The sequence below is a fragment of the Larus michahellis genome, chromosome 1 (assembly GCF_964199755.1).
Source record: "Larus michahellis chromosome 1, bLarMic1.1, whole genome shotgun sequence".
In the NCBI taxonomy this organism is placed as follows: Eukaryota; Metazoa; Chordata; class Aves; order Charadriiformes; family Laridae; genus Larus; species Larus michahellis.
Window position 1 is genome coordinate 217,096,845 of NC_133896.1, and position 13,992 is coordinate 217,110,836.

Consider the following 13,992-nt stretch of genomic DNA (forward strand, 5'->3'; position numbering starts at 1 on the left):
ATTACCTTTGCACTTTACACTAGGTCTTCCTGCACAACATCAAGGCTGTTAGCAGGACAGCTGCATGGAGAGAAGTGTTTATTGCTACAGTGAAAACGCTTCTGAAATGGCCAAGCACATATTAAGGCTGTCCTGCAGGATCAAAACCCTTTCATGGGTAACAAATAATGAGGCATTTTGGGGTACACACTTTTAATGACTTTTCTCTGTTAATACAAATTCTGAAAGATAAATGATGGCCAGGGTCAAGTGCTGTGGTATGAACCAATACAGTACTCATCTTGCCTATTTTCTGTGCATTTTGTGTGATTAGAGGCATACCAACCGTGGGAGAGAGGTTGGAGGCTACAAAAATGCCTCCAAAGTGCCATAAAAATACAGAGCAGACAGTAAAGGAGACAATGCTTCCTTAGCAATCACAGGAAATGCAAGAGACGAGCACGTCTCAGAACAGCAAAAACTGTCTTGGAGATTTAAAAACTCCACTTTTCAGTGGCTGGCACTTTGCTTCCCCTCGACGGCAAGTAGGAAACCTTGGGGAGGGCACAAAGCAAACCCCAGCCAGGGCAGGGGACAAACCAAGAAGCTGTGAACACCAAGAAGACAAGGATAAGGAAAGCCAGTCTATAGCTCTGATGAAGAGTTTCTTCAAGTTGTCCTTGACCTAAGCAACTGATGCACCTGGTGATGAATTTCACCAGGAGAAGTACCTTGCTGCGTGAAAATGCACAGGTCTACGCTCAGGAATCTGAGTGCCTACAAGCTTCCCACCACTGTAAGGGACAACTTGGGGACCAGTATCACCAAATATCAGGGTGTAAAGTAGCTGTTCGTAGACATCGGTGCTCCACTGAGAAGGATCATTTATGATGCAGGTCTCTCCAGACTGTAGCACAGTGGGATTGTGTGAAAGCAGGACATACAGATGCAGGGGAAGGGGCTCTGCCTCCCAAAACACAACTACAAAGGAATGTAAGCTGTGTCCCATCCAGCTACGAACACACCTTTCCAGGATCACGCTGATCTGAAGCAGGATATAAGCTCAGCAGAGAATACGGATCAGCTTTTAAGTGCTTCTTGACACACTATCCTCCTTTAATGGAATCCTACACCCAGCACATGATGAATAACCATGGGAGCGGTTCAGAGAGAATTGAATTCCTGCTGAAGATCTTAAGCCAGCCCCATTTAAATAAGGAATTTCACAAAAAGGAAGAAAAAAGACACTTTGCCCCTTTTCTGCAAGAAATGTTACAAAGACCCATTCCTTGCCTAAGGTACAGCCAAACACTTATTTCACAGGCCATGCTCAACCTGACCCTCCCCTGCTACTGCAGTACAACTTTTGTATGGATGATACATCACATCAGGGAATGCCATCGGAGGGTGAGCTCATTTTTATGGATGGAAACAACATCTCCTTATCAGCTTACAAGAAGAATAATCGACAGGTTTCATCCTCAGAGGGTGAAGAAGGAGCTATTGTAGTTGTACCACCGGTCACCGCAGAGGGGTACATCTTGATGGACCCATGAGGTGACATGATGTGGACAAGGTCTATCCTCTGTCTGCTCTGGCACAGCCAGCTTGAGTTTTCTTTGCTTTCCATGAAGCTCTGAAGCTTAACATCTCATGCCACAATAACCTAGCTTCATCCTGCTCCTCAAAAGATACTTCAGGACCTGTCCAATATGCCCTTCCATGGAGAGCAGCTGCCTTTAGCAATGTCCCACAGGCTTGCACTTAGAGCAGGACTTCCTCAGGCAAAGGGACAACCAGCTCCACCTTCCACACTTATCCTGGGATTGTCTAGTACAAGTACACAGACATGTGGGTTTAGGCTAGAGCTAAGGTCCCTCTCGCCAGCCCCACCATCTCCCTGAATCTTACAGTTTCCAACACTTGCATTCTTCTGTTCTTTAGTATGAGGTGTGGAAGTGTCTCCCTCCCACCATTTACCTGCAAAGTGGTAATTAAGGGATGCTTCCGTGTAGCAAGAGAGATGGATTTGCTGCAAGGGGAATTGCACCTCTGTCTCCCTCTTTTTGTGAGGACCAAAAAAAAGCACTGACGATAAGGTTATGCTGCGAAAAGGATGGACAACAGACCCTTAACCCCACTCTGCTTCAGCATGGGAATGACCTTGTGCTGATTTCAATACTGCTGGTGAGGTTTGGGCAGGCTCTGAACAAACCACCACAAGGACACTGAGGCAGACACTTAGACGCTCGGCTCACCTAAAACATCTGCTCGCTTGGATGTTCACAACAGCAGAATTCGGCTCTCTACATTCACTTTCTGGCAAAAATGCAGAACTCAGAACGTCTCTGCTACCCTAGTCTCAGGGATGGGGGTTTGAGATCCCTTTTTGAACTTCAGTGCCAATGTACTATTGTGAGTTCTTTCTTAGCCTACAAATGCAGAGGCCATAAAACATCTGAACTTCTTTATATTGTGCAGTCACAAGTCACCTCCTCAAAATCCTTGGAACAAACACAGTTGAAGCACAGAGAGAAAAATATTATGTTGGTGTTTAAAGACTGAAGAAGAACATTTTTTTCTTCTCCACTGAGCATGTGCAATTAGACCCCCAGCTTAACCTTTTATCTCTAATGGGGATGAGAAAATTGTCTTGCAGAGTGATAACAATTGAATTAATTGAAACTGATTGTCTGAAAAAATTACAATGATGCATGTGGATGGAGAGCGTCTTTGCGCAGACAGCAAGTGCTTTGTTGAGCAGCCTTTTTTTCAGCCGCCGGTGGCTGGTGGGCAGAAGAGTGTTTGCTTCAGTGGTTCACAATAATGTCGGGGAAGCAGGCGTGCAGGCTCCAGTTGAGTGCCATCATTAAGGAATAGGGCATGGCGCTCACAGACAAAACTAGACCAGCCACTGGTTGCTGTAAAATCTCTCTGCTCCAACAAGGGCATCAGTGTGCTCAGTTTTCTGATATGACGGGCTGCCGATGCAAAACATCACAAGGAAGCATTGCCTGGGTGAAGGTCTCCAGTCCTTCCTGCGACATGTGTGAGGATAGTCTCTATCCAACACTGTTCAACCAGAACACAGAATGTAATTCATTATGGGGGCAACCCATTTGGCCATCGATTGTCCAAAATATATTAGAGTGATCCAGCTATTGTATAGTACCCACAATAATAGATTTTTTTAGATGTGGAAGAGCTGAGTTGCACTTATTAACCTGTGAAACTCCTAGTGTTTTGCTGGGTGGTTCATCAAAGGCTACAGTGAAAGGTCAGACACTGTGAAGCTCTGCAAACAGTGACGGCAGATTCCTGGCTGAGAATGAGCTTCCCTGCTGGGATGAGCACGACCAAGCCACAGTTGTCATCACAAAACCCCGCGTGCAGGCGTGTGACCTCTGTGAGGCCCTGCGTGCTTTGAGATAGTAGGAGCATGAATGGTGGTGTTGATTACTTCCCTTGCTCCTCTTTCCTTTGAGACCTAATCCTGTTTAGGCAAAGGTCTGACATTGTGGGACCCCACTGCTCAACAGAGCTGCATGCAGCAACCTTGCCAAATGAGACACGATGACGTGGCAGTGCAATGAAGCAAGGCAAGTGCCCTTCAAAATACCCAATAGCTTTGGGTGGGTCACTTAACAGCTTCATGAAAGCAAGGAGCAAATGGACCTTCACTGCAGGGGCTGTCCCCAGAGCAGAGGCACCTCTGAAGTGTTTCTCTTGTAGGACTTGTCTGATAGTGTCCAAATTCCTTGTATTCTTTCAGATTTACCTGTGTTCCAGCCTCTTGAGGAAGGCAAGTGCTGTTAGCTTCATCAGATAGAACTGAGACACTGAGAGGAGGAGGACGTATCTTCACAACGAAGAGTGGGACGAAGACTGAACTGAACCATGTAGGATACCAATTTCATTTTGTATATTCCATCTGCCTTTCTGGCTTCCCTTTGCCCACCACTTGCAGCCACCACATCCATGCTGCCAAAGACATGAAACTCCTCTAAGAAAGTCCACTGCTTGGACACTAGCTGATGTTTGGATCCAGACAGAGCATGACCAAGCTGACACATCGGCCCCAGGGGTCTTCAGGCTCCTCAAGCCCAGAAAATCATATAAAGTCCATTTCTAGCATGTCTATGATGGATTAGTCTGATCCTGAGGTGACCTCAGATCCACAGCCTGATGAGGTATGAACTCAGAGGTATCCATGTCACACGGGCATCTGTGGCAAATCTCTGACTTGACCAAAGTAGCACTGTAACCACCAAACCACCCACACTGTCCCACAGCCACTGGGAAAGCCAGGTAGGCTTTGCTGAATAATAGACGTTGAGCCCTACAGCCACCAGGGTGTCACAAAATATCCTTGTAATTAAATATTGTTATTTGTCCTACTCAGAGTCCACAGCATTTATGATGCTATTGATCACTGTGGGCATGGCCAAGCAGCTGTCCTATTTATCACTTTGACATTTTATTGCTAGCACTAAAATAAAATCACTATTTATTTGTACTTCTGCAGGGACAAAGGACCCCAGAAACCTATTGTGCTAGGCACTGCATGAACAAAGCAATAAGAGATTTCCTGCCATGAGCGATTTACAGGCTGACTACATGATGACACATCAGGGAATGGGTAAGAACAGCAGGAACTGATAAAAGCTGGTTGTCTTGGTCACAGAGCTGAGTCAAAGCCATAACCCTACGCCCAGCACCTGGCATTTCAAAATGAAAGTTGGAGCAGGCATGAGACTGCACGTGGACTCCAGTCCCTGGAGATAAAGCGATTTCTTAGTGTATAGCTCTGGATGTAGAGGGTGGAACCATAGACATGGATATGTCTTTATTTGGAGGGTCCCTATGAGAGAAAGGACAGGGAAAAAGGATAACTAGGTAGAAATTTTAGGAAATGCTTGCTTTTTGGTATGTTTCCAGTAACCAAAGCAGACAGCAGATCAGAAATCTAGAGAAAAATCCACAGGATTTGGAAAAGTGAAGTTTTCAGGAACATTTTTTTTGGGCGTAAACTTCAGGAGCATTTTGTGACCACATCTGCAATCTCTACCTGGAGAGGAACCCTCCAGCAAAACAGAGAGAGTCAAGGCAGCTTCAGTGATGATGTTTCAGAAAAAATGAGCATTTTTCCTCAGGATTAGAGGAATAACTCATCTTTGATAACATACCACCACCGCTAGATGACTCGGAGACCCATACTTCCCTGCTATCAGAAGAACAAACCTTAGGTTCCCCTGCATCTAAAGCCAGACACTGCTGGCACATCTTTGTTTAGGTTCAAGAAGCAACTGGAAAAATTCATCAAAGGGAAATCATCAGGAGAAATCACAGAAGCTGTATCTGGCTCATACACCCCCGAGCTGAAATTGGTCATCCGCAGCTGGACATGGGGAGAAGGTACCATAAACACTCATCATGTTCCCAGTCTTGCCCAGGTAGCCACTGTCTTGGGATCATCCATGGGGCGAGGCTGAACTTTGGTCTGACACGTTAAAATCATCCCTGTGTTTACTTTCTAGGACTATAAATCGTGGTCAGCTTACGAGGAGCGTTACTTACCAATAACAGCGTGATGTACATGAACAAAATTGCAGCTACGATCAGCAGAACGAGAGACCAGAGAAACCAGAATCCCAGGTTCCCATAGTTATACCTAAAAAGCAATAAAATATTGTAATAGCGTTTGAGTTTCGCACATGGACTGGAAGGGAACAGCAGCCCTGTTCCTTGAAATTTTGAAAGCAATAAAACAAAGAGGGCGGGAGGAATAACCTACCCTGTAACATGCAAAAGTGGTTAAGAGCCTCCTTCCCCAAATCTGGGATTGCATTAGCCACCAGAGTAATACCCCAATGTGCCGGGGTAGTAAAATACAGGACCACATTGATGGTCTTGCTCCAGAGAGTTCCCGATCTGACTGTAAGACACAGCACCTTGCTGCAGACAAGGCAGCCTGGAGAAACTGCAAGATAACGTGACTCCAGCCAACAGCCCACCTTGTCTGCCTGTAGTTGTGTAGGGCAATGCAGCAAAAAGGGGATCCGAGTCAGGTTTTGAAGGAGAAAACACCAGCAAGCTGGAGGAGTTGCAGAGGGGTTGTCCAAGGAGAGAGAGACAGAGAAGGAAGTTTTACGCTTTACCCAAAGGCTCAATAACGATGAATAGTATTATTACACCTTTCCTCCCCATAATATTTGAGCTGTTTTAATTTAGTTTTAGGGGCTAGATTTGCATAGCTTTTACCTACATCCTGCAGAAGGAGAGGAAATCCCTGCCAGTTATTTCTTACTTCCGAGCCTGGGAACTGCCATTCTCTTTGCAGTGAGATAGCTGGTGCAACACCTCTGATGGCAGCCACCACATTTCTTCAGAGGGAACGGAAAGGGGGAAAAAAGACTCAGAGAAGGAAAGGGAAGAGCTATTTAGTCCCTTTCACTCACAATTTTTGTGATGATGACTCTCACCTTTCTCCCAAATTCTCATTTACACCTGAAAATTGTAGCCAAGCAAAGGGCAGAGCCTTAGCACCTCTGAAGTGCCTGGGCATTCCATTTGGATGTTGCAACAAAGATTTTAAGGAGCCAAATCTTTGGCTCAAGGCTAAAGTGCACTTCTGCAGCACAGCTGCTGGGGAGGGTGGACATCTCTGCCCAGACACCCTGGGGACCTGGAGAGGAGGAAAAGCTGGTACTTACCAGTCAAAGTTATTGTAGTCATTTTTCGCTTCACCCCACATGTACAGAAAGACGAGAGAAAAGCAGAAAGCTCCAACAAGCAATGGGAAAAACACGCATTCCCGCTGGAGAGGGAGAGGAAGGACAAGTGGTTAGAGCCTTGTCTACCCCGCAGCAAGCAGAGCAAACGGCAGATGCTTTTAGGCTGCCACTAAAACACATGGTTTGGTGTGGGACATCCCGAAGTAGCCATGGAGAGGACTTCCCTCCCTGTACGCTGTCACCAGGAGAATATCCTCAAAAGCGTACTTGTCAGTATTTATTTTCAGGGAAAACGGATCTCCTGACTTCACAAATTAACAGGATTTTAACCACCTCACATGAGAGGGAATTCCAGCCCTCTTTGCAATCCTTACTGCACACCCATTCCAAATTTTACTTCTTTTAATTTGATCCTATGGGTTTGAGACGGTTTGCTGGCCAGGAGGGTTTGGTGCAAGGTCCCTTCTTTGACACCACGCCTTTGTTAGCTGTGTGGTGGCACGGACAAACTGAGCCTGCCACGGAAACACGGCAATATATCGATCAGAGACAAAACCCAACAACCCAACAGATCTCAGTGGGCTCCAAAGGATGCTGGGCAAGGGATGCCTTCAGCCCAGGACATCAACCACTTGTCAGCTTGTGCCGATCTATCCCTACACAGAAATCAATGTTTGTGCTGATTTTGAGCTAATTTACCGTCTTGCAGCAGCATTTCCCAGGTTCAGTCTTTCTGCGCTGGTACCGCTTCCATCGGCAGCTGTAGAAACCAGCCAGGCAGGAGATGAAGGGCTGATGCTCATACCTCTGTAGCAAGCGCCGACGTACCACCTTCAGCTTCCCAAACTTGAGCCTCTTGAGGCTGGTGGAGCTGGCCTCCATCTGAGTGGCTTTATCTCATCTTCCTCCTGAAACAAGACCACAAGTTTTATGGGGAGACTGCGACCTTCCTTTTGGGTCTTTCTTTTGGGTAAGCTTGTCATATCAGAAAAAAGAAGAGAGGAAGTTTTCTCAAGAGGATGCTGCAACCAGCAGGGAAGTGTGCTGAGGACACCCCACCCGATTTTATATACCTAAGTGAGAGGTCTAACAGAAAAGTGTGGTCATTGCAAGTTCCCTCAGCAGTCAGTGGTTCTCCTGGTTGCAACTTAGGTGCTCTGGATCCCCTCTGAGGGAACCTGTGCTTCCTTTTGACTACAAAGGGAGCTCTGGGCAACGAAATCGCTTGCTTAAGCACTCTGTGCAGATTCTCAAATTATCTCAGGTGAACCTGAGCTTAGCCATGGGAATTAATTCAACATCACCGTGACCTGTCTGCAACCTGCTACCAATTTAACTAGTTCTTGTAGGAAAGGGACTAAAACTCTCCAGGTACACAGGTGTCTTGGTCTGGCAAAACTGCATCACGGCAGAGACCAATCCCTTAAGAAAAAAATATCTCCTGATCAAAATAGCACAATAAACAAGCAAAACTTGGTACTGTTTTTCAAGGGTAGAAAGAGTAGCCGTAAAAACGTACACGTGGGAGATCTGTTCATAATCAAGATTTTAAAGAAAGAACTTGGTGGTAAAATGCAACCGATGTAGTTAACAGCGAAGCAAATAGCACAGGGGGCTGTGCCAGCAAAGAGCCATTCACCCAGCAGGGAACTATCAAGACCGCAAGGAAAGATTTAGAATTGGCATAAAAAGAAGCACCATTATCCAGCATGTCTTTAGAGTACAGAGATAGCCAGAGATATTTTTCTGTTGCATTAAAAAGTGCCACGTCCAAATTCAGGCACATCTGCTGCAAAGTCCTGGCTTAGGACTCCAATTTCCCTGATTTATCTGATGTAACAGCAGTCATTTAAGAACAAGAATGAACAACTTGCTGCACTATACACACGGATGAAAAACGCACACATAAATTGTTTGCAAATAACTCGGAGCCCGGTGTTTCTTTGCAGAAAACAGTGGATAAATCCTTGCAAACCGACACTTCCAAAAAAACCTGATCAGTTTGTAGAAGGCGCAAGTAAAACAGAGACACAAGTTAAGTCTGAAACGACGCATCCCTGGTGCCCTTTCCAAATATCCCAGCCTATTGGCAGCTGGAGTGCAAGGAGCGAGGACAGAAATGAAACAAAAGGGGGTTCGGTTTGGACAACTACAAACTGAGTAATGTCCAAGCATGCCATGCCCTGAATGCCTTCCTGAGACAGACGTGTTTGCCTAGCCAGGACAGGCACAGGGAATCACACACCCTTGGGCATAGTGGGGTCAAGCCATCCCTAGAAGCTCAGCAGTGTCAGATCCTGACACCAGCAGGTCACCCCATGGTGAAAAATTGATGCCAATCTCATGTGGCAAGATGGTGACCCCGGTCTTGTATTACTCAGAGCACAGACGGGGGGATGTGGGCATGATGCCACTGGCGAGTGGTGCAGACGACAGCTGATCCTGCTGTCTTCATCAGCTGGCCTAGAGTACACCTGGCACAAACCCAGCAATTACCAAGTTACCCCAGACACTTCTTTTGGATATATCTGAACTTTCTGAGGTCTTACCAGAAGGCTGTCGTGTGCCATGGGGTTGTTACCTCCTACAAGGACCCCTAAACCATGAGTTTCCCTATCACCAACCCACAGCATCTGTTCTTCCCCAGCCCTTCTCCTTCAGCAGCAGGAACTCAGGACACCAGATCGAAATCAGCAGTTTTGCTGGCAGAGGCCATGAGGTTTGCTATTCACATTCCTGGTGCGGGCACAAGGCTCACATATCAATATTCACCTAGGATCACACAGGATTTGATAGGAAAACAGAGACCTCAAAGCAGTGTCCCCTCCATCTGGCTGGCTACAGCAGCATGTCAGGTGTTAACTCTCAGCGTCAGTCTATCCCTCATAAAAGTTGTCAGTGATGGAGATCCACCAGCTCCCAAGACAGGCTAATTCAGTCCTAACTAGCTTTACTATTAAAAGCTGGGGGCCTTTTTCCCAACACCTAGTCTCCTGAAGTACAGTTGAAGCACGTTACTTCATGCCCTGTTCATGGTGGATATAGAGAACAGCTTAAACTTTTCCTCTGTTACGTATTTCACGTATTTACATTTGGATGTCTCCCCTTAAGCCTTCTCTAGCCTGAACAATCCCAGTTTTTCCAGTCTTTCCTCGTAGTTCATGTTTTCTCCTCTTCAGAATACGCTTGTATGGAGTCCACAGCCACCTGCTATTTGGGATTTTCCTTGCACTTCCCATGGGTTTTGGCACATGGTAGGCATAACAGGACGTGGCGAACAACCCACAGCCTCTCCAGGGCAGACTGTTGGTGTGCCCATGGCACAAGCTACTCAACGCTGGCAGCATTCAGCTTCTCTCATGTATCAAGCGCATCACCTGGCCTCGGTCATCCGAATGCTTAAATAATTCATCCTGAACTCTGCTGAGGAACGAAGCACAGGAGATGCTTGGGACATCAGACAAAAAGGGATGGTTGTGTGTAGATGCAAAGGAAAGAGTTTACAGGCATAAGGAACATCAGAGACAACTCACCAAGTATATGGGCTACTTCGCTCTGAAGGCAGTGACTCCTAAGAAGAGCTCGTCTCCCTCAGCAGCTCTGTGGGATGCCAATATCTGTGATACATTTACACTGTGCTGTCGCTGGTAGCAGCAAACGCTACAGTGGCGACTCCAGGAGAAGTCCAGGAGAAACCCCTCTTAGTGGTGACAAGTCCCATGTGAGGAGGAGGAAGGCAAAGGCAAACACAAGGGCAGCCAGAAAGGTTCTTCTCAGCTTATAATGTACTCAGATCTCCAGGCACCCCTTTCTTCCCTTTATCTGTGACCTTCCACACAGGCAACACTCCTTCCTTTTTACCTCCACTCCTTCTCCCAGGTTCCTGCTCTCCGATGCACCTCCATGCAATCAAATATTGTGATTAATTTAATGCAGGGTCCCTCTTTACACCTCAGCTGCCCTTCAGGTTCTCCATGACCCTCCATCCCACAGTTTCATCCTTCCTCACAAATTACCAGCCTGCTGTTAACAGCTGCGGTGGGGCTTCCAGAAGCCATAACACCACCTCTCCCAAGGTCTGGCTGAATCTGCCATGCCTCAGACCCCATCAAACGTTGAAGCACTTGAATTCACAAGCATCTGATCCTAACGATGGCAATATCCCAGCATCTGGACCCAGCAACCACCTAAAGGGGCAACCACCACTGCAACATAGGGTAGACGTAGAGGACAAAAGACAGTAGGTCTACATTAGGATTTGGAGCAATTCAGTCATTGCCAGGACATAGCAAGAGGTCTCACACTGCTTGCATCTAGATTTGAAGCAGAGTGCTCCTAAAATTTAGAGGTCATCCGCAATCCCTGCCCACCTCCACCAGGCAAAGGTAAATGGACAGAGGAGGGAAACAGCAAACCTGAATCCATTCACCGGGAAAGCCATGGGAGCACAGAGCAAGCAGGAAAACATGCATCAGCAGGAGAGCAAAGTTTAGGACTCCTTAGCAAGTGAGCCGTGAAAGCCGTAACATCTGTTTTTCAGCTCCATAAACCCAAGGGCTCTCGGGTCTGTCCCTTGCAAACAGAGACTTTGTTTGCCCGCAGATAAGAGCCTCCATAATCGCAGGCAGTTGAACAGGGCTGCTCGTTTCCCACTGCTTGACAGCGAGTGAGGAAAAGTATGAGAAATAGCCCCGGGGAGGGGGGTGATGGAGGAAGGAGCAGGGAAGAAGAAGCAGGAAACACGTTCAGCTGCGGGGGCTGAATGCAGACAGAATTGCAAGCCGAGCTTGCTGGAGAGGCCAGTGTGCAAGCAGAGAGAGCGTTCTTGTCTTTTTTGGCTCTGTAGAGCTAAGGCTTCCATCTTTCGAGAGGTAAACAGGTACGGCAGCCAAATTTGGCATTGCCTTACAGCTTTTTCCTTCCGTAAGTCTTTCTTTTTTTCCCTTCTCCTGCACCTACCCAGCTTTCTCCAACACAATGTCCTACAACACGTGGGCAGGTGGGTGCAGGGCTCATTTCAGAGATTACAAACACACTTCCCAGTCAGCTGCAAGAAGAGAATTGGGGAAAAAAATTATGTGGGTACCAGCAGCCATGTGAGGGACATGGAGATCGTCATTTCTCAGCACCTAAGCATGGCCACCTTGTCCTGAGAATCTTGATGGCGTAGGAAGACAGGAGATAGGATGCCCATTTTGCCCATACCATCATTTCCAAGGGATTTGGAGAAAAAGTGAACCCCATGGTAGGGGAGGGAGATGCCTTGAACCTGAGCTGAGCCTCTCCAGCACCTGCAGCTCCCTTGCGTGGAGCCTTCTGGTGCTATCCCACCATTCTCTGTGGCACCGTTTCCTGCCCTTCCACCTGGGAGTCTTTGACAGCATCGCACCAACAGATGCAAAGGAGTGAAATCAACCTCCTGGCAAGCTGTTGGTTGATCACCATCACCATGAGCTGCACATAGACCTTGCCACCAGTCAGAAGAGCTCAGCAAAGAGGATCCCCTACACCTGCGTTTCTGCCCAAGGCACAGCCTAGGATCCCTTTTATTTCACCATCATCTGCCTGCAGTTTCTTTTCAGGGAATTAATGAGGTTTAACACAGGAAAGGAAAAAGAAGCAAATAAAATAAAGCTAGTCATAATCTCCCTATGGTAGGGTACGTACTCTATATCCTTCCCTTTCCCTGGCAGTTGTTAATTATAATTTATCATTAAGACTTTCAACAGTTTCTTCGTAAGCCCTAATTATACCTTACTTCTGTGTGGGATCCCAGGGAGTATGTGGCACCTGGGACAAACAGGTGCAAAGTATGTCTCATGAATTGATTAGCTGTTGGCTTTAAGGTGAAGATCACAGCCATTAGCGCTAAGAAAAAATAGGGCTTCACACAAGAAATAAATAACCAATTAACGCGGAAGTCAAAGGGGTCAACTGCTCCTGCAGTAGCTGGGACAATATTTCTTCATTTCATTTGTTGTGGTACCTCTCCAGCATGCAGTGTCTATGGTTTTGAAAGCTATGGGGAGGTTTCCACCAAGGTTTTGTAATATGCCACCACCACATTTTGAATGGACACAAATAATCAAGCCCGTTTCAACCAAATTAACCTACAAATACAGTCAAAATCCTGCATCTATTAGGATTGCACAGGGACCTAACCCAATCATAGAGGACTCTGTGCTACAGTCTAAAAGTCGGACACCCAGCAGAAGCTGTGGTGGAAATGGGTGGTGTGGCCTGCTCAACAGTCCGTCCTTCATCTGTGCTCACATGCAAATGCTTTAAGGCAAAATCTTCTGAGCCAAGCAATTGATTTTGTGGGGCCAGTTTGACAAGCCCTTGAAGAACCTCCATTGCTGGGGGTGAGTGGTATGGGTTGGGTAACACTGCTGCCAGCCCCAAACTTCTCCACATACCCCTGCATGGTGATGCAAGCCTCGCTCCAAGGTGGGACCTATTCACCTTAAAACAAAACCAGACATTGGCCATGAGAATTTAGGGTAGAAAAGGCACCTTAATCCCTGTCTTTATTCCAGAGTGACTATCACAGGAAATAAAGCTCCAAAGTAGAACCACATTTTTGCACAAATCACCTTTTCCTCTCCTCCAGACTCTTTGGTGTCTCTCCTTCAAGGCAACTTTCTCAATAGTCTCTCGTGCTTGGAGCGTGTTTGTCCCCAGTGCCTGGTCCCCAGGGATGACTCATTATCCACAACCACTTGCAGAAACCTCATTTAATCATAATCATCGTCATTAGAAATTACAGCTGGTTTTCTTCTTCTTCAAAGCACTTTGCAGGCTACGTTAGCAAATGTGTGCCCAGGAAATGATTGGCCAAGCCTCAGAGCGTTTACAATGGATTTTATAGAAAAGCTTTCAGCTTCGTATGGAAACAGGCAAGGGGGAATTTTCGTGTTTGTAAAAGGGTCTCACGGCGCTGCAATAGATTTTCCTTCGTGCCTGCTAGGAGCAAAATGAGTGTTTTTAATAAAGCTGGTGAATAGTAGCTTAAAGAAAAGAAAAAAGAAAAAAGGAGAAAAAGGAGGGATGGAGAAAGACTTTTCACAAATGCCACAGTCTTGGCTGGACTCAAGCATATTCCCATCCGTTATTATTACTCAGAAACTTCCCGGAAGGGCCGGGTGGTTTTGGTCCTGCAGAGGTTTGCGTGCCACCAGCATCCCTCTGTTGCAAGGAGAAAAGCTGTGGGTGTGGCACAGATGGGGAGGATTTCGGCTCGGGAAGCTTTCCTTTGAGGGGGAATGGGAGGTTATTC

At 46.7% G+C, this 13,992-nt stretch overlaps 1 protein-coding gene across 1 annotated transcript in view; it reads right to left on the minus strand.

The window, feature by feature from the left end:
- The window catches only part of GDPD4 (glycerophosphodiester phosphodiesterase domain containing 4), a 38,536-nt gene that overhangs the window by 15,706 nt on the left and 8,838 nt on the right, over nt 1–13,992 (minus strand). The window contains exons 2-4 of the mRNA XM_074573018.1: nt 7,413–7,621; nt 6,693–6,796; nt 5,557–5,650 (exon numbers count right to left, since the gene is read on the minus strand). Coding sequence (XP_074429119.1) covers nt 5,557–5,650; nt 6,693–6,796; nt 7,413–7,595 — 381 coding nt within the window. The 5' untranslated portion in view covers nt 7,596–7,621. The remainder of the gene's footprint in view (nt 1–5,556; nt 5,651–6,692; nt 6,797–7,412; nt 7,622–13,992) is intronic.